Below are 25,862 nucleotides of genomic sequence, written 5' to 3'. Positions count from 1 at the left end.
GCAGTGTTGACATTCATTTACAGGCTTGCAACATTATTTATTTATAATTGTTACATTTGTTCAGGAATCTCATTCTGACAGAATCATAACGTTGAGACTATTGAAGCCTCACAACAACAGTCCCCTCGTAGCACTTTACATTATAAGGCAAAGACCCTAAAATAAAACGGAGAAAGACTTTAATAATCAGATGAGCTGTTATGAAGAAAAGCTTTTGCAACAGTGGGAAGGAAAAACTCCCTTTTAACAGGAAGAAACATCGAGCAGAACCAGGCCTGGGGTGAGGCGGCCATCCTCGATCATATCAGGATAAACACACTCCGTAGAAGACAGCCAGAGATGAATAATAACTAATGATTAAATGCATAGAGATTCATAACCACATAGTGGGCGAATAGCGCTCAGTGCATCATGGGAATCCCCCACCAGCCTGCGCCTATTGAGGCATAACTAAAGGAGGATTCAGGGTCAGGAGCAGTTATGTACAGCTACTTTTAATACTACTGATATTTATTTAGACTCTTTCTCTCTGATTGATCTTTATGAGTTAACTTCAATAATTACTTCCTCCAAATCATCAATGTGTCTTTTAAGTCCCAAGGCTGCTTAAAGAAGTCGTAACATTAATGAATGATTCAGTTCTGCATATGATGAATCTGTCCCCGTTACTGGACTCACATGTCCTCAGCCAGAATCTCTGAACAGGTCTGCAGAACCAGATGGCATCCCTACAGTTCACAGCACAGTGTGTGCACTGTGCAGTGAGTTCGTATGTTTGAGTGTTTGAACATCCTTTGTCCAGTCCCCAAACCTTTGATTCAGAAAACTGATCAGAGGTTCGCACAAACTCTATTCAACCCCCCCCCCCCCCCCCCCCCCCCCCCCAAATTGTGCTCCAGTCAAATTTGATTGATTTAAAGGTTTTATCTCTGAAATAACTCTCTGGATAACTGTTTTTGTCATGTAATTGACACCTGAAAGCTAAGCTTCTGCTCGTCTAGCTCTTAGGGTCACTGAGGCACACAACTGACCACATAAAGCTGGAACTCTCTTAGGGGAAAAATTGAAAAATTAAAGAACAAACAAATAAAATAAAATATTGCTCATCAGATTATAACAGCTAAAAACATGAAATTTGCATTAATTGGATGACCTTTATCAAATATATTTGAAGACAACAATAACACCTCTCACTGTTTTGTCATGAAAGACGCAATGTGGCAAAATGTTGTAATAAAACTATTACAACAACTAACATCTGAGTAGAAAAGGGTTTTTTTTAACTGTAAAAAACATATTTAACAAATTATTTTCATAACTTTTCTTAATGCACGCTCAATCACCCAGGTAAGTAAAAACCCAAAAGTCTTGATCAAAGACCACTGATCGATAGTTTTTGATTGATGGCTGTGACAATTTGAATATTAATGATCACAAAGCTGAGGTTACAGCCTATTGTTAGTCTGTGGGTGGGTTTTAGTTATTGTGCAAATGTACTGTTTATAAGATTTGGGGAAACCTCCAGTCAGTTGATACTGAAGAAGTCACTTGGATGAGTGACGAAACATTTCTCTGACTAAAAATGCTACGTCCAGATGAACAGATCCAACCTTTTTGTAATTTTCTGAACTGAATGACCGAGTTTTTATCGAGGTATTCTTCTGTTTTAATTGCACGTGATTCACAATGAAATGCTTTGCTTACTTTGCAACAAAAACAACACTATCAAAGCTGCCCAAAGAGGCTATTCATACAATGAATTATATAATGTAGTTTGTTCATGCCTCTATACTGTAAATTATCCACCAAAGCAGAAAAAAGCAACATCATGTTTTCATGCTCCTGCAGCACATTGATGCTAAACGTTCTCAAACAGCTGATTTCATGCACTGACCTGTGCAAGTGAAATGAGATAAACGCTGTTAATCAATAACTTTTGTAGCTTCTGGCAGTCTGAACTTTGGAATAAAACACACTCTGAGTTGTAAGGGCTGTAACAACAACACTGGAATCACACTCACATTTGGTCCAAACTAGCAGCTTCCTCTGAGTGAGTCCAGCTACAGGAGAGAAAAGTGGAAAACTCCAACACTGCTGCTTCAAGCTGCTGACGCTCCACACACTGAATGTGAGTTTGAGCAAAAACACGACTCAAAGGAAGTTTCAGTGAAGGTGGTAGAGGAGGGAGGGGAGCCAGGACTGACTGTACTTCCTGTCTGCTGTTTTCAGCTTCACTCGCAGACTCAATGGCTTCCAGATCAGAGGAGGATCTCTGCTGTCCGGTCTGTCAGGAGGTCTTCAGAGAGCAGAGCAGAGTGCCAGTGTGTCACATCTGCAGAGACTCAGAAAAACACACCAATCACAGATTCAGACCCATTGATGAAGCTGCACAACAACACAAGAAGGAACTTCAGGAAACTCTGGAGCCCTTAAAGAAGAAGTTAAATGTTTGCAAACGAGTTCAAGTGAAGTTTGATCAAACAGCAGAACACATTAAGGTCCAGGCCCGACACACAGAGAGGCAGATTAAGGAGCAGTTTAAGAAGCTTCACCAGTTTCTAGCAGAGGAAGAGGAGGCCAGGCTGGCTGCACTGAGGGAGGAAGAGGAGCAGAAGAGTGGGATGATGAAGGAGAAGATGGAGGCTCTGAGCAGAGAGATAGCAGCTCTTTCAGACACAGTCAGAGCCACAGAGGAGGAGCTGAGAGCTGAAGACGTCTCATTCCTGCACAACTACAAGGCTGCAGTGGAAAGAGTCCAGCGCTGCCCCCTGCTGGATGATCCACAGCTGCCCTCAGGAGCTCTGATAGACCAGGCCAAACACCTGGGCAACCTGACCTTCAACATCTGGAACAACATGAAGGACATGGTCTCCTACACTCCTCTCATTCTGGACCCAAACACTGCTCATCCAAAACTCATCCTGTCTGAAGATCTGACCAGTGTGAGACGAGGAGGAGAGAGGCAGCAGCTTCCTGATAATCCAGAGAGATTTGATTATTACAGCTGTGTCCTGGGCTCTGAGGGCTTTAACTCAGGGACTCACAGCTGGGATGTTGAAGTTGGAGACAGTACACCGTGGGGACTGGGTGTGTTAGCAGAGTCTGTGCAGAGGAAACAAAGCATACTCTCTGGATTATGGATAATATGGTTTGGGGAAGATAAATACTCAGCATGGTCTCCATTAGCAGGATCCACTGCTCTCTCAGCACAGATGATCCAAAGGATCAGAGTGAATCTGGACTGGAACAGAGGAAAGCTGTCGTTCTCTGATCCTGATACTAACACACACATACACACCTTCACACACACTTTCACTGACAGGATGTTCCCATACATTAGCACTGATGTTGAAGTGAAAGTGTTGACGTTGAAGGTGTCACTGTCAGTGGAGCAGATGAGTTGAGAATGATGATATTTCTGTTTTTCCTTTTTTTCCTTTTAAAAATCCAGTTCTGTCTGGCAGCCTTTGCAATCAGAATTATGATCTGAATGCACTGTTGTGCCAAACACATTTTGCTTTTCCAAATCAGCTCTGTATATTCTCTATGGGCTCCCCTTTTTTAAGGTTTAACTGTTTATTTCGTCTATCCATGCTATTTTGGTTATTACAATATATGTTGTATAGAGTATGATCCTGTCTACGGCAGGGCAAGAAGGAAAAAGGGAAGAGGCCCTAGATGGCCAAAGGGTGACAGCCCTAGAGGGCCAGTCGATGAGCAGCAGATCCCACTATAGGTGAGAGCCGAGACCAGGGTCCCAGTGCTCCATGTGCTGAAGAACTGCCCAGTACACAAGACAGTTACCTCCTGACATGGAAGAGCTCAAAGCCACCCCTGGCCACCAAGGGAGCCGGTGAACTACCACACCACAATGTCCAACCACCGGCCCTGGAACCAACAAGTAAAAATGCCCAAGGTGAAGCGGTCAAAAGTCTGGCTGTACTTCACAGCAAAAGATGCAAACTCAGCAGCCTGCAACAAGTGCTTTAAGGTGATACTGTGATACTGTGCAAAGGAGGTGACACCTTGAATCTGATGACGAACCTGGCGATGTATAGTGCTTTTTTTTTTAAAGCCGAGAAATGCGCCGTATTTGATAGCTTGCTGCGAGACCTCACACATCCGCTGCGGGTGGGTTGCCTGTTATCAGACCCGGAGTTAGCAACATCCCCCAAAACCCCGAAGAGGAGTGTCCTGGCCCCTAGCCCTGCCAGTGTAGCAGAAATGATGATGGATGATGATGCAGCAGCAGCCGTTCTTCTCTGCGTGATTAGCTTAATGTTGTTCGTGTGTAATTTACGTTGAGTACGCTAACCACGTTATTACATTAATGCACGTAAGGTGAACTAGCAAACACCGTCGTAGTTACATGCGGCTGTCTTCTTGTTTGATGGCAGATACTCTCTTCACCCTGGCCAAAAAGGCTAAAATGACCAAAGAAAAAGTGGAAAACGGCTGAACATGAGAGGTTTTTGGACAAAGTTTGTGTTTTTTCCATTGTTTAAGCACTGCTTCCAGCCAAGAGTGATACCATATATGCCCCATAGCTGCAGAAAAGGCTAACATTGTTATCTTTTTACAAAAAAACACCTGAACATGAGAGGTTTTTGGACAAAGTTTGTGTTTTTTCCATTGATTAAGCACTGCTTCCAGCCAAGAGTGATACCATATATGCCCTATAGCTGCAGAAAAGGCTAACATTGTTTCTTTTTACAAAAAAACAGCTGAACATGAGAGGTTTTAGGACAAAGTTTGTGTTCTCCATTCTTTAAGCACCGGCACCGTTTCAAAAGTACCGGTTTGGCACCGGTATCGGATAAAACTTAAACGATACCCATCCCTACCCAGAAGTGGCGAGCCAGGAAATAACTCCTCCCACCACAGAGAGTAGACTATAGTGTGTAGATGAGTCCCACATCTTGGGGCTGTGACTGTGTCACAACACCAGAAAGGAAGAAGACACACTAGTCTGGGTCTGGGACAAGCTGCACTCAGCACTGGTTACTCCCTCACATGGACACCCCATCCCATCCCACACAATGGGCCTGCAGGCACCTAGAAGAGGTCAGCCACCCAACTAGAGACAAGGACCCACCACCACAAGCACTCCAGGCCCCACACACCAAGATCGCTAGGCAGCACCCACCCCAGTCCCCCACCACCACGAACTGAGGCAGAAACCCAGACACTCCAAAACTACAACCACAGCTCTTTAGGGTCCAGGAAGCCGCCAGACCTCTAAGTTTCAGAGAATGCCTTAATTCACTATTAAGGAACCCAGGCAAATGAGACCACCCCTATTAAATAATAGGATGAATCAGTGGGGACCAGAGAGAAACGAATAAACGCAGTTCATCTTTTGAGGAGGAAAACACTATCTACAGACTGATGTGATCTAGAAATAAATGTAAATATTGATTGATACACAAACTTTTTTTTTTATTTAACAGTTTTCTTAGTGATGCATAACAAAGTAAGGAGTATAAGTGATGTATTTAGTTGTGTAGTTACTGATGTCACCTAAGATGCACACTTTGGGTGAGGTTGGGATACTGCAACTAAACCATGTGGAGAAGTCTTCACACATCCTCTGCCAGAACATCTAGAAAGGCGTGCAGGACCATATAGCTTGCATATAGTTCTCAGCAGAGTTGTCTTTGCAATGGGTGCATATGTTTGAGTGTGTAAAACCCATTTGGGACAGCCTTTGTCCTGTAAGTTTGGGCTTTCACTCATTTTGAAGGTATTGAGCACATACAGACATTTTACTCTGGATTAATGAAAAGATCTTGCTCCCACTTTACGGTTGAGACAGAAATTGATGAATCAATTTTAAATGAAAGCTTTTGATATTTTGATAGCCATTTGAGGGCACAGATATTTACACATCTTTAGGTATAGATATTTCTAGATTCAATTGATTGGGATTAAAATTTTCCGGTATGTCTCATTTCAGTTGCTGATATTTAAGAAATGTGTTTGTTGATGATTCCATATCTGGATACAACTTCTTGAAATGAAATAAACTTTCCATTTTGTATAACATGTTCAAGATTTTGTATCCCTTTCTCAATGAACAATGATGATACTTCTAATGTTGTTTCCTGTCAGTGAGTTGAAGCTGTTAAACTGCAGCTGTCCTCCTGCTGCCTCGTTGTTCCAAAGCTCTTTGTTTCTCTTTTAGTTTCACTCTTTCTTTCTGTTTCTGCTGTCCACCTTTTCACATGGAAAATCATTTCACTGTTTCTCACTGAATGACTCCCCAAACTAGATTTGAAATTCTATCAAGTTTCTAATCATTACAAGTGATTCATGTTTCTATTTGATGTGTAAATGGAGATGATTTAGTTTGCTGGGATATGGACTGACATGTGTTGAATGGGAGGAGCAGTTTGTTGTTGTCTTCTTGTCTGTTTATGACAACAATAAATATGTTGTTGAAACAATGATTCATGTTTAACTCCATATATGAAATGTTTCTGATCTTTGAATTCTGTTTGATTAAAGACTTTCTTCATGACACAAATGAGATTTCAGTGTATTAATAGAACTAAATAAGCTCAGAGTTGAAAGGCTGGAGTATTATGTACGTGCTTCACTGTCAGGATCTTCAGGGGGATTCAAAGGGAAACATCAAACTGCTGTAATGAGATAAACTAGTTGGGCTGAACACACTTATCTGTAGTTTGTCTCCATCCAGGATCATCAGAATATAATGAACATGTGTGAAGAGCCACAAAATGCTGCTGCCCTCTCAGCATGATGAGCTCCAGCCTTTGTTAGCAGGACAACAGGAAACATGAGACAACTTTCAGAGACAGTAACCAACTGTGGCCACAAGATGGCAGCAGCTGATCTGAGATCCTTTATGTTAGCACAGAAATATTAGCTTCTGTCATGACTGATGAAGTTACTAGTTAATAAAGTTTCCAGTAAAGTGTTTAATCGCAGCCACAGATTGACAGCAAATATCTCGATTAGCTTCAGTGCATCTATAATAAATATGTGCAAGTTTCAGTGGTTCGTTTAAACTGTATGATACTTATACTGACCCAGGGTCCGTGTAAAATACAATCCCAGCTGTGTGAACAAAGCCTGGCTCCTTTAATCCTGCATGACAAACCTCAGGATGCAGGTTATTATTACTCTTTCCTGCTGGCACACCTGTCACACCTGAGAGTCAGCTAGAAACTTACAGTGACGTGGACATCATGCAAAGACTGCCAGACTCTGTAATACTGCAAATGATCAGTGACTCAAGTTAACACTAAACTTTAAATGGTACCTCTGTGTCTCTGTGTGTGTGCTGAACATTTAGAATCGGCGTTTCAGTCAGGCTGCATCAGCTGAAATATGTAAATAATAATATTTTTTATTCAGGTGTGGGGAAAATACATAAGACTGCAGTGAAGCGATGTACCAGATTAATACCTGGAAATCCTGTTTGGCTTTTTTCATTTTAATTCTCTTCTCTGTTTTCCAGAACAGTTCTCCACAGTCGCTGTCCACATGGGTCAGTGGGACCAAGAAGCACTCTGCTAATGTGGGACTCTGACCAGCAACATCCAGCAGGACCCAGACAGCGTTTTCTATCTCCCAGCTGGAGGTTTTGTTTGTCTGTGACTGGAGAGTCAGATTTTTGTTGAGCTTCACACTTGCAGAGTTAAGTCAGTTTGCAGAGATCCCTCCCACCCTGGCTTTTATGTGCTAGATTTCTTATCTGAAACAGTAATATTTCAGTGACTGCTGCTTATACCACAGGTTAATACACTCTACTGATCCCTGATAGGAGAATCATCACCTCTGCCAACAAAGAAGCCTGGTGGATGTTTGTTTACAGTGTGATGATGGGACATCATGCTCTGCATCTTCAAAGTTTGTCTCTTGATTATCATTCATACACAGTAATTTGAAGTATGCTTATATATAGTAGAGCAGCACTCCAGGGCAAAAAAATATATTTAAAAATATTTATCACGATATATATTTGAGAATTTGCGATAACGATATAACTGACAACATAACTGACACTAGACAAAATACTTTACAACTCCACAACTTTATTAGTGCAAAAAAACCCATCAATGTATTTTCACTTAAACAAGCAGCTGTTTTTTATGTGCATTAAAGTTATATAAAAATTTAACAGTGCAAATGCAAAATCCTTGCTGACATTTTAACCAAAAGGCATTTCCAGTGGAAATTGGCCGACATACTCAGCATAACCATGTATAATATGCACAAAACTTAAAGTGAGGTTAAACACACACAATGCAATAATATTACGTTGAAGCACAGTACGTATCACTCCGCGAGGCTCCCGACTACGGTAGCCGTAATGCTCCAACAATCCATCAAGCAGTGCGGTTGCGTAGCTTAGCAAAGTCATGCTAAAACATTTTTGACAGATTTTTGAGCGCCCTGTGCCACCTAAAATCTGTTCGGAAAGGAAGGTTACCCATATTCTATCGCGATATTTCATTTTTTTTATCATTGCCTAACATTATACCGGTATTACTATGAACGGTATGATATGGCCCAGCCCTAATATCTAACATAACTGGGCCAACCTGGTAATCTTCCTTTATGGAGGCTGTTTGAGTGTTGTGTGGTGAAAAAAGTGGACTAGTCGGCAGGATGCGAGTTCAGATGCAGGAGAACTCTATCAGTGAGTTAACAGCATATCACTGCATCACACACCAGAAAACACTGTGTGGTAAAGTCCTAAAAAACGCCTTAACGCCCACTCACATCCTGGACCATCTGACCTCAGGAAATCACATGATAGGGTGAGGCCAGGTTTCACAATGAGCTCACCCGAAACTCTGGCTGATTGTGACACACACACATTTTCACACCTCGGCTCATGTGATTAGGTAGAGAATCATCAGGGGGTCCTTTGTCCCTGTTTGTGGGGGAAACTCTTTTAAATCTGAGACTCTCCACCATTTGACCCTAGAACTGAAGAAGCTTCTCGGATGAGAGGTGAAACCTCTTCAAACAACTTAAAGAAGTCCAGACGCTTTTCTTTCCAAGCTCCTTAGATTAAACAAGAAGATGTGTCCAAACTTTTGACTGGTTTTGTTGGTTTGCAGCTAATAAAATACAGGTTATGCAAACCAAACAAGCCAGACAGAAAGTGATGCTTGCAATATATGATTATTACTTACTTGTGTTTCTGAACATGAACACAACAAGCAGGATTCTCTGGTACTCTGCTTAAAACTGTGGGTAATTCTTAGGCTTTCTCCTCTCCAAATAAATTAACAGTCATAGTGGTACCTTTGAGATTTATTTTAACACCCTGGTTCAAAAATATTGCGCTGTGAAAGGGACACTCCAAATCCATCAACTGGTACATGTCCAGCAAATAAGTGTATAGGGAATAAACCAGTAAAATTTACAGGAAAGAACTGAAATCATTAAAATCACATTTTTTTTAAGTATGCAGTCCAGAGTGTTGTTACTAAAACTGTTGTTAATGTGACATCATGTGGAGTGTACAACATAGTGCAACCTAAAAATATGCAGAAGTAGTTTCTACCTGGTGGAATGAGCTGAGAGAAGATGACTGTTTAGTTTATTTAGATTGCTCCCAGAGCTGCATTCATGAAACTCCAACATCAGAACATTTGCCTTTTTCTAATCTTGAGCTAATTGAGAGAGCATGAACTCTCCTCCTTGAAGCAAATTGAAGTTTTCAGCAGAAACAAGAAAAACTAAATTGTAGGAATTTAAGTAGGAATACACTTCCCTATAAGGTACGAGGACAGGACTTAAAAAGCAACGTCCAAAGAATGTCTTTGAAACACCTTCATCAAGCCTGCAGGACACTTAAAAAAGAAAAACTAGGTCCAAGTCTGGCCCCTCTTATACAAAATATAGAGAAATTATATAAGAGTTTAAAGAAATTAAATAATTCAAACATTAAGTTGGAACCCAACAGAAGAAATGAAGGACGTGCTCATAAGGCAAAGACCCTAAAAAATACTGAGAAAATCATCTATAGCAGCCTGCTGGGGGATTCCCATGACGCCTATTGCAGCGTAACTAAAGGAGGATTCAGGGTCAGGAGCAGTTACGTACAGCTACTTTTAATGATATTCATTTAGTCTCTTTCTCTCTGATTGATCTTTCTGAGTTAACTTCAATAATTACTGTCAGAAGAAGAGACAGTTTCTAGTGTGCACTCTGTCTACTAACTAGGTGTCCTTGGCCTGAGTGGTTTAAAACTGGAAAAGGCCCCACAATTGAACCTCACAGCATTTTCATTTGTTCAGAATTACAGATGGTTTGTTAGCAGTTTCTATCCTGTCATATTAAAGCTGTGCCTATAAGGCATCTGGATTTCTGCTGTGATGAGGCTGGGCTGCTGTGTTGCAAACTGTGCCCCATCACAGCAGCCTCATATTTGACCATCCATACTGTATTAGACTTCATGTAAAGACGTTTTTACAGCTGAGTCTGATGGTGTCAACAATAAGAACATATTGAAATGTAGTTCTCTGATTGAGCGTGTTAGACCTTCTACTTTATTTTTAGAAGAAAGTCTTTACCTCCTTTTTCAAACACAGGTTGATTCATTGCAGGTACAAGTGGGTTTGTTTAAATAACAAAGTGAGATTAATTTATTTTATAGTGTAAGGGACAGCCGGCAGGAGTATGCAGGTGTAGCCTCAGGGAGCAGTTTCCTATGAAGCTCACTATTAAAACCCCTGAAAGTCAATGTCACAAAAATGCCCAACATACAGGTTTTTAGCACTTACAGTACTATTATTGAAGTCTGGTTAAACTTTTAATACCCAGCTGTACACAACAATATCGCAATAACAACATTTTCCACAATGTTATAAACTTCTTGTGACAATCACCTTTTTTAAGACGATGGTTTCAGTAACATCACAAATAACACAGGCATTAGAGGAGAATTATAAAATGTGACAGCGTGTCATTGTCACGGTAGCGTGTGTGTATCAGTTTGAGAATCCGTTTTTCTCTTTTGTCCCTCTCAGGACTCCGTAAGATCTGGGGCGGTTTGCAGGGAGTCACGTGACCGCGCACGGCAAACCACAGCAGAGCAGGGATAGGAGCTGCGCTTGCGCAGACATTGGTCCCGGTTTGATTAAGCGGGCTGAGCTCAGAGACACAGTAAAGTATCGCTCCTGTTCCTGTCGATCAAACACCAATAACACAGCGTCGCTGTCGCTTCTATCGACCCGCAGCAGCTGAAGCAGCCATGTGTTCAGCTGAGTCTCTGAGAGAGTTCATACAGGAGAGGCTGACTGCTGTTTGCCAACAAATCTTCTGCGAGGTTCAGAAAACCATCGTCCAGTATGAGGAGGAGATCCAGCGTCAGCGCAGACTGCTGGATATCAGCCGGAGACCCGACACACACTCACACGGCTCAGGTACGGACACGTGTGCTGAGCTCAGGTTCCTCTGTGTTGATGAAGACATGAAAGCTCGTCAGCGTCTCCGGGATTTCTCTGATGTTAGCTGGGAGCAGAAAGCTGTTACCTTGGTGATTAATTTAATTTCGGAGTCTAATTTGTATAAAGTGTCAGACACTGGGCATCAGCTAAAGACTGCAGTCAGGTGTGTTTGGTTGTCTTTCACAGTCGTACTGAAACAATCAGTGCAGTTTGAGTTCATCTGTGAGATTATTGTTTAGCAGGAGTAAAACCCTGAAAAGAAATAAACGCCTTGATGCTGATAAAGCAGCGAGTTTAAGGCCAGCATGTAGTTCAGGTTTTTAAGTCTTGAGCTGCCCCTGATTTCCTCATATTTTGGTAAACATAGTAAGTATAGTATAAAAAGCAAAACATAGAGTCTAGTCCCGTGAAGAAGAAGAGCCACCTCCACAGGACAAGACTCAGCAGTCCATCTGCATCTAAAGGATAAAGGTCACCCTTTCAAGGATGCCAATGTTTACATTTTGGACAGAGAGGACAGATGGTTTGAAAGAGGAGTGAAAGAAGCATCTATGTCCACTGTGAGCGACCATCTTTGAACAGAGGCGGGGGTTTACGACACCAACTCTCTGCCATCTATAATCCAGTTTTGAGATCCCTTCCCAGACGCCTTAACGCCCACTCACATCCTGGGCCATCTGACCTCAGGAAATCATATGATACGGTGGGGCCAGGTTTGACAATGAACACACACAAAACCTTGGCTGTATTCAGGGTCTGCAGCCTTAAAGGCCGCATTTTAAGGGCGATTACGTCACAGCGACGCGACGAAGGCTGTCCCAATTCAAAGGCTGCTTGAAATGCGTCCTTCATTTCCCTGAATTTTAAGGATGTGGCGGTGTAGACTTCGTGGCCCAACATATCCCACAATGCATAGCGCGGCGGTGGGTGTGGATAATTTTGCCAAAAAAAAAGAAGAGTAAACTTTAAGTAAATACTGAATATTATGTCACTTATTCATGTGCAAATGTTTAATAACGAAGAACATTAAACATTACTGTTGGCCACATGTCGGCAAAGTTATGTGACATTAGTGACGTTTGTACTAACTTGGTTTTAAAGCCTGTACTTTCAAATATACGCCGTTCAATAGCTGAGCTTAATCTTACAGAGAATGATCAAAGCTCATGTAGAAACAAAAACAAATGAACAAAAGATTTTCTCCTTCATTTCTGTTAAATAAAGCTGTATGAAACGTTTCCAGCTGTTAGTATCATGGTTGCTAGGCAACCTGGGCAGCACAACGGAGGCTAGACCGTCCCATTTTACAAGCCTCGCACTTCTGGCCTTAGCGGTCTTTGAGTACGCGGCCCTTGAGGATGGTTGAGGCTGCGTACTTTAAGGCTGCAGAACCTGAATTGGGATACAGCCCTTGGCTGATTGTGACCCACACACACATTTTCACACCTTGACTCATGTGATTAGGTAGAGGATCACCAGTCCCTGTTTGTTTAAATCTGAGACTCCCCACTATTTGACACTAGAACTGAAGAAGCTTCTCGGATGAGAGGTGAAACCTCTTCAAACAACTTAAAGAAGTCCAGACGCTTTTCTTTCCGAGCTCCTTAGACTAAACAAGAAGATGTGTCCAAACTTAGCCTTTTTTTTAAATCTTGAGCTAATTGAGAGGGCATGAATTTCTACATGAACATTTACGTCCACTGTGAGCGACCATCTTTGAACAGAGGCGGTGGTTTACAACACCAGCTGTCTGCCATCTATAGTCCAGTTTTGAGATCCCTTCCCAGATGCCTTAACGCCCACTCACATCCTGGGCCATCTGACCTCAGGAATTCGCATGATAAGGTGGGGCCAGGTTTCACAATGAGCTCACCCGAAACCCTGGCTGATTGTGACCCACACCCAGTTTCATGCCTTGACTCATGTGATTAGGTGGAGGATCATCAGGGGGTCCTTTGTTCCTCTCGGAAATCTGGGACTCTCCACCATTTAACACTAGAACTGAAGAAGCTTCTCAGATGAGAGGTGAAATGTCTTCAAGCAACCTAAAGAAGTCCAGACGCTTTTCTTTGCAAGCTCCTTAGACTTTCACAGAAAATTTATTTTTTTCCTATAGGGCATTTACAAAGATCTGCTGATGTTCTTAAAGTTCATGTTTGAGTTTATGTCTTTCTGTATAGTTTCTGGGATGATTAGAATTTAAATTACATTGTTGGAAATAGTTTATTTTGATGCAAAATTTGTGCAAATTTGCATTATAATATATTTTCCTACAGTGTATATAAAAATTGCATCTCAAACATAAAAAAAGAAGACACTAAAATTTCCTGTGGTTGGAAACTGTTTAGTAGAGATGGCACGATACCACGTTTTTATGTCAGATACTGATATGAATCTGATATAGTGTATTTTATACTCAAAGCTTTTTTATAAATATCTTGCTGCATTTTCTATAAGTTCATAGTCAAGTTTTAAAAACCAAAACACTAAAGCTATTCTGTATGCAAAAAATAGCCTGCACCTAAAATATTTCATAGTTCAGCATTTATTTATTATTATTTGAATTTGATGATCTGTGACTTAAATCTACTGATCTGAAGGTTGGTTTTTGCCTCCCCCAGTCTGCCAAATATTCTTGGGCAAGATACTAACACCAAGTTGATCTTCGATGCATCCATCAGAGTATGAATGTGTGTGAATGTTAGCTAGAAGGCAAAAATCTTTAAATGTTGCACATTTTATACAGCTCTTTGAGTGATCCTGGAGAGTAGCGCTATATAAGAATCAGCCCATTTACCGCTTATCAGGCGTCACAACAAGATAGGGAGGGTGTTGTGGTATCTCCTCGGCTTGCTGCCTGCATGCATCAAAAAAACAAAATAACTGAGGCTTGGTGGTAAACTAACCTTGGTGGTTTCAGAATTTCACCTCTGTTTCTCTCTTCAGAATTCCAGGAGGATCCAGAGCCTCCACAGATGAAAGAGAGACAGGAGGAGGAACCCTGCAGCAGTCCGGATGGAGAGCAGCTGGCAGTGAAGCTGGAGGCGGACGGTGTCAGAACTGATGATGAGTGGCTCAAACTGCTGGCGACCACCTGGAAACCCGATATAAAGCTGCACAGAATAGGTTTGTAAAACTGGGATGATTCACAGGAAGAAATAAAGGTCAGAACTTTAATAAGCAGCAAGAATGCATCACGTTTCTGTTAAAACCAATTAAGATGCTTCAGTAACAGAGTTGATTGAGATGTTCATTGTCCTTCAAAATCATTGAAGGATATGATATTTCTTTGGAACAGAGATGGGAACAAGTCATTATTTTGCAAGTCTCAAATCTTTATCCTCAACTCTGAAACTTTGAATTTCAAGACCTATTTAGTCTTTTTTTAAACAGTGTTGCAAATATATGTTAAATGTAAATAACAGACCATATGTTCTTTTAAAAATCTGTATTTATCTTGACACGATGAAACAAGTGTAACTGAACTTACAAAGTATACACAGAGTAATGATAAAATATCACCTCCGTTATACAGCTCAATTAAACTTGGCTGCAATAACAGTCCTTCTTTAAACTATAAATTCACAGAATAAACATTCAATGAAAATTTTCAAAAGCAGACAAACAGTGTAGACATTCGTGAAGTACAAAACAAAGATTCATTGCAGTACATTTTTTTTATGTGTCAATGTGCAAGTTATAAAGATTGAAAAACAAAAATATATAAACTGAACAATGAACAGAAATGTGCACTTTAAGTTATTTCAGTTAATTATTCTGCATTTGCAAAAGACCAAACTGGCCAAAACTCTGCTAGTCATTTGTGCACAATGAATGATGATCATAGCTGAAAACTCCCTTTTGCTTTACACATGCATTAAATTAAAGTCGATTACGTCGTTTAAGCATCATGAGGAGGAGGGTGGTTCCCCTTTTTCTTTGGGGGGGGCTGGGAGTTAGCAACCCTATTACTTAGGGTTTACACAGAAGAGCCACCTCCACAGGACAAGACTCAGCAGTCCATCTGCATCTTAAGGATAAAGGACACTCTTTTGAGGATGCCAATGTTCACATTTTGGACAGAGAGGACAGATGGTTTGAAAGAGGAGTGAAAGAAGCCATCTATGTCCACTGTGAGCGACCATCTTTGAACAGAGGCGGGGGTTTACGACACCAGCTCTCTGCCATCTATAATCCAGTTTTGAGTTCCCTCCCCAGACGCCTTAACGCCCACTCACATCCTGGGCCATCTGACCTCACCCGAAACTCTGGCTGATTGGGTCCCACGCCCAGTTTCCCACCTTGGCTCAGGCGATTAAAGGATCATCAGGGGGTCCTTTTGTCCCTCTGTGGGGGGTTACTCCCACTGGGTTTAAATCTGGGACTCCCCACCATTTGACCTTAGAACTGAAGAAGCTTCTCGGATGAGAGGTGAAACGTCTTCAAGCAACTTAAAAGAAGTCCAGACGCTTTTCTTTGCAAGCTCCTTTGACTACGATGACCTGGATGACTGAGAACCTTCACAGACATTACTTAGGTTGTTTAATATTTCCGCTAAGTACTCTTTAAAATACCAGAATAGAAAGGATGGTGTAGGTTTAAAAGGGTTTTAGAGATCTTTTAAGACGTGATTGCACTAAAATATGTACTGTGCTTTCAATAACACATTTGCCGTTTTTTAATACCACATATGATTTCTTTTTAAGCACGTTTTATATCAAACCGATTTACCAATAGATAGAGCTGGGCGATATAAGATTTTTTTCATATCACGATATGTTTTTTTTGTTTCAGCCGATAACGATATCTATCACGATATCAGCCAAATAACTATATTTGTAAGATTTAAATGTGCCGTTGCTCACAAGTAAAATGTGAAATAATCAGCAGCTTGTTTTTATTTAAATATTTATTTCCCATAATAAGTTCAACAGGGTAGATGTACTTAAGGAACATGAGACTTTTTCAGATAAATAAAGGCAAATATTGCAAACTACACAAAAGGCAGCCGCTAAAGCGTTTAAGTTTCAAAATAGAACAAACGAAACAGACTAAATTGTCAATTCCACTTAGAAACAAAATATTAATTCTAAAAATAAATCTTAGTTTGTTTTACAGAAGAACAGACAAAACTGACTAACTTTTGTCAATATCAAATAAACTGAGAACTAAAAGGAAATTCTCAATCTCTCCTTGTTGTATAGTTTAGCTTTTCAAACAGTTTTAACAGTTACTTTAGTCTGACAAAAGCCGAATGACGAATTAGCGCTTCCAGTCAGAGACTGAGGCTACGTCCACACGTACACGGGTATTTTTGAAAACGGAGATTTTCCGTTTTCGTTTTAAAAAATAATCCCCTCCACACATAAAGGCAGAAATGAAGGAAAACGCTGCTATGAACATGCCAAAGCAGCAGGTGGCGCTAGATTCCTAACCGTGCAGAAATGTTGGCCAATCAGAAGTCTAGAAGCCTCGATGGGAAAAAGTAAACAAAGCTGGGGCATAGAAGCAGAACCGAGTCGTATGTGTGGAGGGACAGTAACTGTGTGTATATGTAAGCATTTAAACACTGCAGAGAGTAGAATTAACAGTAACAGTATTGTAGAAATTCATTTCACCGACACAATAACGTGGCGCACAGTGTGACGTCAAAAAATGCGTTTTCTCCGTTTTTCTGTCCACACGTAAATGCAAAAACTGAGTTTTCAAAAATATCCACCCTGGCCGGAGTTTTTAAAAATCTTTGTTTTCAGTGAATTTCAAAAATACCCGGGTACGTGTGGACGTAGCCTGAGCATGCACCAGTTTATTGTATTTCCAGACTTGCTTTCGGCACAATTTACAGTGCACGCTACTCTGTTTTTTGTCAGACTTGAAATAGCCGAAATACCTTCACACTACGGAACTTCTATGGCTCTTCCGTTCGACAATCTCTCCGGCGTTGGAACCATCATCTGTTTTCTCTTCGGTAACCTTCGGTCACGCTCGGTTGATGTTTCTCTAGTCGGCACACTCATTTCCTCCATTACCCGGGCGGTACGGTGGCTGGCTGCTTCCCAAACAAATACACATGTGCGGCTTGGCACTTGTGCTGTACGTAACAAGTCACGCGACGTGACGCTGCGGCTGTGATTGGTTCGGCTCTGCGCTACTTAATTTGGATTGGCTGTTCTTTTTTTTTTCTTTTTTTTAAGAGGACAAGAGCGGCGAGGTCTATCGCAATAGTGTAATTTTTCTATCGAGAAAAAGTTATATCGCGATACATATCGTTATCGTTCTATCGCCCAGCTCTACCAATAGCCCACCATTGTTATTTTTTTTTCTCAATGCACTCTGGGTAGTGACGTCATACGGTTGCACCACATCGAGTTCACAGTTAGCGGCGCATTGGAAATGGCTTCTGTTCAACCTTTCCAGTTTGGACCAGAGCAACCGAGAGAGAGGAAGAAAATAGTTAACCAGCACTTAGTTTTGATGAAGATGAAAACAATCCATCACACGAGGACGAGAGAGTGAGGGAAAACTACTGGTGTGTATGCGGCTACTGCTTTTCAATGGCAACGGCGACTGAGCATTTGTTGTAAAGCACCTAAACTTTTTGAAGCCGTATGTTAATCCAGATGTTCTTTGGGCAGCCCTTGTTAGCCTCCGTGTATTCGGTCTTTAAGTAATAACGTGATGAATCGTGCTTCCGGGCCCAAAGTATTCTGCATTTAATAAGACTGTTGTGTTTTTAGCATGTTTTAATGCTTTGTATCTTGTTCTGTTTAATCTCAACAAGCCCCTAAAAACAGTCAGTGATCACTGTCGGCTTCTCGGTTTTTATCACCGCTAATCATTTTAAAGTGTTTTTAAACACTTACGATGCAGCCAAACCCATGCAGCAGTATATTGATGACTAACCTCATATTGTGGATGGATTATCTCTGCTGTTCTCCTGACTGACGTTTGGTCTGTTTATAGCATCCTGTCATGCAATTGCACTTGTCCCTATAACCATTGGGAACCCTCAAATTAATTTTTATCGAATGGGGAAAAAAAAGTCCATTTGTTAGTGTTCACCCTCCAGTGCACCCCAGGGTGGCTGTGGCTACAATGTAGCTTGCCATCACCAGTATGTGAATGTGTGTGGATGGGTCGATGACTGGATGTGTAAAGCGCTTTGGGGTCCTTAGGGACTAGTAAAGCGCTATACAAATACAGGCCATTTACCATGTTATGCTAACATAGCTTGTCGCGCTAGCGATCACGTATCACATCATTATATACCAACTAGCCAATCTTCAGTAACCCTACAAATGTCGCTGCTGTTTACTTTCCTGTCATCATTTATGTTGGAAGTGATAGCAGAACTGTACGTTTTAATTTGTTTCATAAATCTCTCAGTCAGAACATGGTATATTATATTTAGATGGAAGTTTGTGAGCTAGCTCCCTGCTACCTTCTAACTCAGTTAAATGTCATAAATTCTGTTTTCATGGATGCCTGGATGTTAAACTTAATTGTTAAACCTGGCAGAGCAGTCACACTGATCATTTTATTACAGATGAACAAATTTAGACAGTTTTTCAACTCTCAGTAATGCTGCAGTGATCATTTGATTTTTGCAGCGGAGTTTCCACTCAGAAATGGCTAATAACGTCAGACTTAGGCTACGTTCACACTGCAGGTCTTAATGCTCAATTCCGATTTTTTGATCAAATCCGATTTTTTTGTCTGCTTGTTCACACTACATATAAAATGCGACAGCAAACGCGCTCTAGTGTGAACGCTCAAAGCGGCCCGCATGCGCAAAAGAAGATGTCACACACAACGCGCTCTGTTTAGACCCAGAGCAAACAGTATTGTTTGACTGATGGCCCTTAATATAAAGACTTCGGACTTCACGTTTCCCAATTTTTGCTTTAAGTTATTTTGTTATTTACATAATAATGTAGATAACCTAATAATGATCCTTATTGCCGTTTAAGAGAGGAGCGGTGCTTCAAAGGATAGCTGTAGATTTCTGTCAGAATCTGCAGATTATACAGTACAAATAAAATGTTTACGTTGTCTTCCCAACAGTTTCACTGACATCTACACTGGATGGCCAGGAAGCGTTCGCGATGTCTTCTCGGGCGCTTCTCTGGCGCTGATAATTGGCTTCAGTCTTGTGTCGGTGACGTAAAAGGCGGATTTAATGCGACTTGACTGTTCAAACAGCAGTCGCTTTCTAAAACATTGGATATGTATCGGATTCAGTACCACATACGAAAGTGACCCAGATCGGATTTGAAAATATCGGATTTGCGCCGTTCACACTGTCATAGCATGATCGGATATGGGTCGCATAGGGTCAAAAAAATCGGATTTGATGCGCTTTCGCCTGCAGTGTGAACGTAGCCTTAAAGACCGGAAGTGCTGGTCTACCAAGCCGTAACAAGGTCACTAATAGGCAAGTTAATTAATACCGGTGCTACACTTAACAAAACAGGTTAGCTGAACGAAAGCACCTACACCGCCGACAACCAATACACGTCATCATCCCAGAATGCATTGTGTGCTAAAAAAACATGGCCACTCCCACGGCTCCAAAATAGTTTTAAACAACAAAGATTTAATGAATAACAAAAAAATTGTAGTTATTCTCAAGTATGTTTTTAATTATTGGAGATAATTTGTAACATATTTAGAGTAACTTGTCACAATAGTCGGGGTTCCCTTTAAGTTTATTAGCTTGATTAGTATTGCTGAACTATGAAATATTTTGGGTGCAGGGTATTTTTTGCATATATGTATAACAGATTAGCTTTAGTGTTTATTTTTTAAACTTGAGTATAACTTATACAAAATGTAGCAAGGTATAAAAAAAACAAACAGTTTGATTGTGAAATAAACTATCGGTATTGTTAACATTTTTTCAAGTCTAAAGTCAAAAGATTATTGACTTTTCGTCGCACATTTTGTCGCACTTAAATGTTTCAGATCATTTAAGTCATCAAAGTCATCAAACATATTTAAATATTTAAATATTTAAATATTAGACAAAGATAACCTGAGTAAATGCAAAATGCAGTTCGTAAACGATGAGTTTATTTATCAAGGGAGAAAAGTTATCCAAGCCTGCCTGGTGCTGTGTGAAAAAGGAATTGCCCCCTTGTTAAATAACGAATTAACTGATTAATCACACCTTTTTGCAGGCTGAGTCAGCAAATCACTTTAATAGAACCTTTCTGACAAAGTGAAGCCGGCTAAGAGATCCCAAAAACCAACACATCATTCCACAATGTAAAGAAAAACATGAGAAACAAAGTCATTGACATCTATCAGTCTTGAAAGGGTTACAAAGCCACATCTAAGGCTTTGGGACTCCACTGAAACACAGTGAGAGCCAAATGATGCACAAATGGAGAAAACTTGGAACAATGGTGAACCTTCCCAGGAGTGACCGAATGACCAAAATTACTCCCGAGGTCACATCCAGGAGGTCACAAAATACTCTAGAACAACATCCAAAGAACTCCAGGCCTCACTTGCCTCAATTAAGGTCAAAGTTCATGACTCCACTATAAGAGACTGGGCAAAAATGGCATCCATGGCAGAGTTACGAGGTGAAAACCACTGCTATGTAGTAACATAAAATCTTGTCTCAGTTTTGCCAAAGGAAAGTCTCCATGATCTCCAAGACATTGGGAAAATATTCCGTGGACTGACGAGGAAAAAGGGAAACTTTTTGGAGGCATGTGTCTCTTTACATTTGGTGTAAAAGTAACAACAATTCTGAACAGGAACATCATTTTCACAGTAAAATATGGCGAGGGCAGTATTGGTGGTCTGGGGCTTTTGCTGCCTCACAACCTGCAAGGCTTGTTGTGGTAAATTGAATCATGAATTCTGCTGTCTACAAAAACATCCTGAAGGAGAATATCCGACTAGAGCAGGGCGATATGGCCAAAAATATTTATCAGAATATATATTTGAAAATTTGCGATAACGATATAACTGACGATATAATTTCTGCGACACAAAATACAACTTCACAACTTTACTAGTGCTGAAAGTTTAACCAAAAGGCATTTCCAGTAGAAATGGGCTGACATATCCTGAGCATAACCATGTATAATATCCACTGAAGTTAAAAAGAGGTGTTTTGCTACATTAAACTGCAGTGTGCCAAATAAAAAAAGTCAAATATGTATTTTTTGGACCATAAGGTGCATGGGGTTATAAGGCACATTAAGCGAAATAAAGCAGTCGGATAAATAAAACTTTATTCAACTCATTCTTCTTACTTCCTCCACTTCTATACCATTGATTCATTAATGCTGTATTCTATCACAGCTGCTCTATTCCCATGTTGCTGCAGTATATTAATGACTAACCTCGTATTGTGGATGGATTATCTCAGTTGTTCTCCTGACTGAAGTTTGGTCCGTTTACAGCATCCTGCCATGTGATTGTATTTGTCTCTAACCATCAGGAACCTTCACATTAACTTTTGAGTGGAAAAGTGTTAGCGTTCATCCTCCAGCTTCATTGTTTTGTTATGCTAACATAGCTGTGTCGCTAGCGATCACTTAGCACATCATTATATACCAGCTAGCCCAACTTCAGTAACCTTACAAACGTCACTGCTGTTTAGTTACCTGTCTTCATTTATGTTGGAAGTGATAGCAGAGCTGTACGTTTGAATTTTTTCAGAAATCTCTCAGTCAGAACACGGTATATCATGCTTGGGTAACTAGCGAGCTAACTTCCGCTAACTTCCTGCTAGCTTCTAACTCCGTTAAGTGTAATAAATTCTGTTTTCGTGGATGCCTGGATGTTAAACTTCATAGTTACACCTGGTAAAGCAGCAATGCTGATGATTTTATTAAAGATGAAAGAATTTAGACAGTTTTTAACTCTCAGGGATGCTGCAGTGTTCGTTTGACTTTGGGACTTGAAGTGGACGGAGTTTAAGACCCAGATTTACGGGTGCCTTATACGGCAATAACGACGGCCTGCTTGCATGTTCTACAGGGGGAAAAAGTGCTTTGTTGTGTATCTGATGGACACCAAACCAGTTCCACATCACTGAAGTGGCACCATTTTTACAAACTAATTCTGGTTCATCCATTTCACTCAACAATCCGCTTTTTCCCTTCTCATTCTCTGTTGCCTCCATGCTTTTTCGGCCATGTGCATATGAAAACAAAGGCACTGCGCATGTGCGTTTCACCCATATTGTATCGCGTTTTCTTATCGTTGCTTAACATTTTACCGGTATTACCGTGAACGGTATAATATGGCCCGGCCCTATATCCGACCATTTATTAGAGACTGAAGGGCACTAGGATTCTGCAGCAGAATAATAATCCAAAACATACCAGCAAGTTCACCTTAAGAAAAACAAAATGAAGATTTCGCTGTGGCGTGACCGTAAAAAGACGGTTTTTCGAAAACCCTCTAATTAATGAATTACAACAGTTCTGCAAAGTTCAGTGGGCCAAATTCTCACTATGTAGAGACCTGTTTATGGTTCAGATCAAAATATATTTTCTCTGGTGATTGTTGTTTTAGAGAAAAAAAAAATTTCCATTTCTTTTTTTTAGACGTCCAACAACTACATGTCTGTGAGGAGGCGGCGGAGGAGGAGGAGCCACTCGCAAACCAGCCAATCTATAGCGAGGTGAGGAGCTCCAGTGTAGACCAGGAGGACCCAGACTCTCCACAGATTAATGAGGAACAGGAGGATCTCTGCAGCAGTCAGAAGGGAGAGCAGCTGGGAGTGAAGCTGGAGCCTGATACCTTCATGGTGACTCCTGCTTATGAGGAAAGTGACCACAGTGAAGCAGAACCAAACAGTGAACAAATCTCTCACAGCTCTGCTGAGAGCCAAGATCAGGAAGAAAGTCACCATGTGGACTTGGGGTTACTTGAAAATGCAGAGTTGAAGAAGAGGAGACTTTGCAGAAAGAAAAGTGACAGTAAGAGAGTAAAAATGGCTGCTGTGTCAGAGAGTCAGGGTCAAAGTGGGACAAGAAAAAAGACTGAACAATGTGACATATGTGGAAAAGCTTTTCAGTTTAAATCACGCCTGATTGCACATGTTAGAGTTCACACAGGTGAGAAGCCTTATTTGTGTAGCACCTGTGGGAAAGTATTCAATTACAAGTCAAAATTGGTTGTTCACACAAGGGTTCACACAGGTGAGAAACCATATTCTTGTAGCATCTGTGGTAAAACGTTTCTCCTTAGATCCCTTCTGACTACACATTTTAGAGTTCACACAGGTGAGAAGCCATATTCCTGTAGCACCTGTGGGAAAGTGTTCGCTTCCAACTCAAAAATGAATGCTCACAGAAGGGTTCATACAAGTGAGAAACCATATCCTTGTATGACATGCGGAAAAACTTTTAAGAGTACAAGCAACCTGAAAACACATGTCAAACTTCACACAGGTGAGAAACCTTACCCTTGTATCACCTGTGGGAAAGAATTTAGTCAATGGATTAACATGAAGCGTCACATGAGGTGTCACACAGGTGAGAAGCCATATAGTTGCAGCACTTGTGGGAAAAGATTCCCTCATCAATCAGGATTGAAAGCTCACACAAATTCACACAAGGGAATGAAGGCTGTAGAATCTGTGGAAAAGGATTTTGTTAATGAGATACGATAATTGATATTGCTTAAAAGTGTTATGTTTAGAAAATGTGGGACAGAGTCATAGCAGTGTGTAGGTGGTAGAGCTCGCACTGACCAGGAGTCAAATCACTGCAACACCTGAGTGAAAAGATGACCGATATTCAAATCAGTATTTTCTGTCCAGAGCAGTAAAAACTCTCAGCATTCTTAATTCAGTTCATTACATTATTCTTCTAATTGTATCAGAGAAACCCTGATGTTACATTTAATGATGGTTAAAGTTCAGTGTGCTCCTTTTCTTCCAGATCATTATTTAGTTCTTTTGTTTATCAACGTGTGTTAAATTTTAAATAAATATTTAATTCATTAAATCAAATTATTTTTGAAGGGCAATCGCTAACATATGTAAGCAGCATAAAAGACAGTTCTGTCTCATTTCAGAGTTTTTCTTTGTTTTGTTGTTTTTTAAAGAGATGTACAAACAGATGTTGTTGTTTTATTTTTTTTAACATTTAGAGAACATGCAGCACAAAAGTGATTCAATTAGTGTTTGTTTATTTGTGTGTTGTAACAATGCTTTTTGATAATAAATCCTATACTACTGCAAAGCCTGTTTCTTTCCCTTTAAATGGAGCCACATTTATAATGAAATTTTTATTCATTGGTTGAGCAGCAGAGTTGAGTATGTAGATTGCATCCACGACAAACCACTTGTTCTGCTATTGTTTCTTGATGTGAGCTTCCAGTAAACCAGGTGCTGAAAATCAGGTGGCTGATTGGCTCGTGATTAGCATGACCCTGATACAGCAGTCCGTGGGTATCTGCTCTAAGCATGCCATATTTAAAAGATTTAGATAGGGTCCATGCTATAGGGCTGTTTCAACTTGGTATTCCACATAACCAAGATTCAGCATTATTTGGAGTGAGACAAAGTACCATCTCCAAACTTAAGACCAAGTTACATAGAATGGGAATGTCATAGATAATTTGCAACGTGCATGTCACAGGAAGACCGTTTCCTCACCTCATCAGCACTGAGGATCTGTAGGAAGTCTTCTTCAGATTTGCAGTCAAGCATTTCAGGATGATATGGCTGATAGCCCTCTAACAAATTTGGAACAGACTGGACACAGTCACTCTTTTGTCGTTTGACTAACATGTGTGTCTCACCTCCTCTTGTTCATCTCTGTTCTATCATTCTCCATCTCCCTCTCTCTCCATCTCCCTCTCTCTCCCTCTTTTTGCTGACAATCATCAAATATACAGTTGAAGCCAGATATTTACTCTTCAGATCAAAAAACAAACACTTTTTTAATTTTAACATCAAATTAGACTAAATGTTTATTTTTTTAGATTGATAAATATAAAAAACATATTTGTTAACTTTAAGAGTAAAGAGAGAAACTATCTGTATTTCTTAATTATAAATGGCACCAAATTGTATTCAAAATTGAGCCACACTTATAGAGGTCCACAATTCTTTTCCTGGTGTTTTGGTTGACATCTCTTTGACTACGATGACCTGGATGACTGAGAACCTTCACAGACATGTTGACATCTCTTGATTTTCCCATGTCACAGAAACAGGCTCTGTGTTTTGCCTTATATGCATCCACAGCTGTGCCACCAGTTTACTCACATGGACTCTACTAACCAATCAGAAGCTTCTTCAGCTCAGAATGGAATCGTCTGGAGTTTTCTTATTAATTAACAATAAACTTAGTGTATATGTACTCCTAAATTTGATGAAAGTGATAAAAATAGAAGCTCTGTCTATCTTTATTCTGACATTTAACTAATTCAAAAGATATTTCAATATTT

At 40.5% G+C, this 25,862-nt stretch overlaps 3 protein-coding genes across 3 annotated transcripts in view; all 3 read left to right on the top strand.

The window, feature by feature from the left end:
- Positions 1-25,862, top strand: part of LOC309703685 (stress-associated endoplasmic reticulum protein 1) — a 157,608-nt gene that overhangs the window by 80,710 nt on the left and 51,036 nt on the right. The gene's annotated exons all lie outside the window — the stretch shown is intronic.
- On the top strand, positions 1,791-3,404 carry LOC309698915 (nuclear factor 7, brain-like; the record flags this gene model as incomplete). The annotated part of the gene is made up of 2 exons (XM_082521668.1): positions 1,791-2,128; positions 2,230-3,404. Exon 2 carries the CDS (start codon positions 2,247-2,249, stop codon positions 3,402-3,404), a length of 1,158 nt encoding a protein of 385 aa, XP_082377794.1. The 5' UTR covers positions 1,791-2,128; positions 2,230-2,246.
- LOC309703551 (uncharacterized protein) lies at positions 11,073-24,639 on the top strand. Its single transcript, XM_082528459.1, has 3 exons — positions 11,073-11,408; positions 14,379-14,558; positions 23,006-24,639. The coding sequence occupies exons 1-3, from the start codon at positions 11,237-11,239 to the stop codon at positions 24,073-24,075; spliced, it is 1,422 nt and encodes a 473-aa protein (XP_082384585.1). The 5' UTR covers positions 11,073-11,236; the 3' UTR covers positions 24,076-24,639.

The sequence above is a fragment of the Aulonocara stuartgranti genome (genome assembly GCF_965226115.1).
Source record: "Aulonocara stuartgranti genome assembly, chromosome: 3".
Lineage (NCBI taxonomy): Eukaryota > Metazoa > Chordata > Actinopteri > Cichliformes > Cichlidae > Aulonocara > Aulonocara stuartgranti.
The sequence above is the reverse complement of the archived record's forward strand: the minus strand, read 5'-3'. Positions and strand labels throughout refer to the sequence as shown.

Bases quoted from the DNA above. Each gene is read 5' to 3' on its own strand.
- LOC309703551 (XM_082528459.1), top strand. From the start codon at position 11,237: ATGTGTTCAGCTGAGTCTCTGAGAGAGTTCATACAGGAGAGGCTGACT. The intron at 11,409-14,378 runs GTACGGACACGT...TTCTCTCTTCAG, and splicing joins CACACACTCACACGGCTCAG to AATTCCAGGAGGATCCAGAG. The intron at 14,559-23,005 runs GTTTGTAAAACT...TCTTTTTTTTAG, and splicing joins TATAAAGCTGCACAGAATAG to ACGTCCAACAACTACATGTC.